General features: G+C 39.0%; 1 protein-coding gene across 1 annotated transcript in view; it reads left to right on the forward strand.

Annotated features, from left to right (window-relative positions):
- Nucleotides 1-2,500, forward strand: part of LOC138060712 (sodium-independent sulfate anion transporter-like) — a 13,950-nt gene that overhangs the window by 504 nt on the left and 10,946 nt on the right. The window contains exon 1 of the mRNA XM_068906568.1: nt 1-687. This exon is cut by the window's left edge and continues 504 nt beyond it. Coding sequence (XP_068762669.1) covers nt 1-687 — 687 coding nt within the window. The remainder of the gene's footprint in view (nt 688-2,500) is intronic.

Genomic DNA, 2,500 nt, shown 5'->3' on the forward strand with positions numbered 1-2,500 from the left:
GTTGGATTGATGGTTGTCCCTCAAGGGTTAGCTTATGCCACCATAGCTAATTTACCAGTTCAGTATGGACTGTATTCAGCTTACTTTGGATGTTTTGTGTATTGCGTGTTTGGCGGAAGTAAAGATGTCACCCTCGGACCTACCGCCATAATGTCCCTGATGGTGAACCGTTATGGAAGAGGGCAACCGCTGTATGCCATCGCATTGACTTTATATTGCGGCATTGTTCAGTATGTGTTGGGTATCTTGCGTCTAGGGTTCCTGGTCCGGTTCATTTCGCTTCCAGTAATCAGCGGTTTTGTTTCAGCTGCAGCTATCACTATCGGTTTCGGTCAAGTCAAGAGTCTTTTGGGATTAAAGCACATACCTAGAGAGTTCATCCCTAATGTTATTGGCACATTCAAGCATATCAAAGAAACTAATCCTTGGGATTTATTGCTGGGGTTCTGTTGCATTATACTCTTATTGCTCTTAAAGAAGATGAATCGTTTAAAGTGGGATGAGGATGAATATGTGCCTACATGGCAGCGAGCCTGCCGAAAGTTCTTGTGGCTTTTATCCACAGCACGGAATGCACTGGTTGTTGTTATGGCAGCCTCCATTGTTAAAGCAGTGGAATCTGTATCAGGCAAGGATGACACATTCTCTTTGACAGAAAAAGTAGTAGCAGGGATTCCAGATTTTACGGTAGGTCCACAAAAAGAAATGTTGCATTTAATTGGCCCATCTGCCTCTCAGAGACAATGAAATAAAACAAGGATGATATAGTTGGCCTGACAAAATTCCAGGGGCTGGTTCCTGAAAGGTGTAATAACTCTATTCCATGCTGGAATAAGGCACATTTATCCCTAGAATAGAGTTATTACACCTTTCATGAATCGGCTCCTGGTTTTGTCTCCAAAGGGAACTGAACACTGGTTGTCAATTAAGGAGCAGCTTACCACGGATACCATGCTGCTATCTCCTCTCCAGCTGATCAACTGGTTAGATTTAGTTTCCCAAATTTCGAGCCTTATTAGTCAAGACCCTGAATCCCCACCTTAGACCAGCTTGCAACATTAGGTCAAGCACAATAGATAAAATAGCACTCCTCTCTCACACAACCTCATTGGACCTTGCTCTCTTCCATGTATATGCAATGTCTTGAACCAAATGATTTTTTCCCCACCATGTCACAATAGTTTTTATAGGTGGGACCGGCTCACAGATTTCTGCCTCCATTCACATGTAAGCAGGAGGAGACAATTTTTATAGTCTTCCTTCATTGAATGCGGTATTTATATGATTAAATAGACATCTGGGGAAAAACTCCTGTAGCTATAACCATAACACAAAAAAACCACGTTCAATAATTATTATTTTCCTTGCATTAATTTTGCAGTTAAAATAAGCAATCTTGTATAAACACCTCATGTACTTCTATCCTTGCGATCAAATCCTTTAACTCAGCCTTAGAAATTTAATATCCTTTAATGTGTCAGTTGAAATTTAGTCACCCTCAAGGCAGTGAGCATTGTAGAAGACACAAGTTTAATTTGTCGGGAAGGTTTTAGCTACATACACTGTAACATGCATTGCCGTTGAATATGTTGTGAAGTCGTAACCATAACCCAAAATTTAGTCTTATGCAGAGCAGAAGTTTAATTTGGTTATAAATGGCTGCACTTCACTGTGGCTTAGGCAATAGTCACGCCCATACGACATGCTCTGCTATCTGAGAGGAAAAGAGGAGAGAATACTGGAGGAGCATTGAAATAAAATTTGGCCAGTACAAGGTACTTGACATGTTCAGCTGTTTGACAAAAACCTATCTGTACACTGCCTCTAGCATTTGGAGGATCAGAAAACAGACTTGCTTAGAGTGAGAACTGATTTGGGAAGACTATAGTAAGATGTCTACAGATTGAGCATGGTCAGGGACCTGTAGTCCATTGTATGATTTGATGATTTAACTGAATATCACCAGCTCATATCCATGCCTCAAATAGATGTAGCAACAGATGACACGATCTGCCAAAATACCACATCTGAAATGAATTACTGATTGCTCCAATCAGTCAATTGCAGTCTTGGTGAAGAAAAGGTTGCCAAAAGCTATTTCTCATTCTTTTGATTGGGAAGCATCTATGCATCTATAGGTCCTTTAGTACAATGTGCTGCAAGGAAAGTACCTTGATATTTAAAATTGTCAAAAAAAAAAATAAAAAAAAAGGCTGTTGAATGTTTGAAACAAAGGGATACCAAAGCTATGTACATTTTTCATTTCTTGTTTAATGTGCAATGTTTTGTAAATAAGCTGCTATGATTATCACAGTTACAAACTCGTGGCAAAGCTCAGAGCTTGTGGATGTGATTGGACAATGATGAATTGATTCCATTTCAATAATAACAATAATATATATGCAACCATTTTTTTGCTTCATGAATCATTAAGGAGTTGTTTAGAGTTATCAGCTCAACTCACATAAAATATAAACATTTGAACATTAAAGCAATTAAG

This window comes from Montipora capricornis, chromosome 8 (assembly GCF_036669925.1).
Source record: "Montipora capricornis isolate CH-2021 chromosome 8, ASM3666992v2, whole genome shotgun sequence".
NCBI lineage: Eukaryota > Metazoa > Cnidaria > Anthozoa > Scleractinia > Acroporidae > Montipora > Montipora capricornis.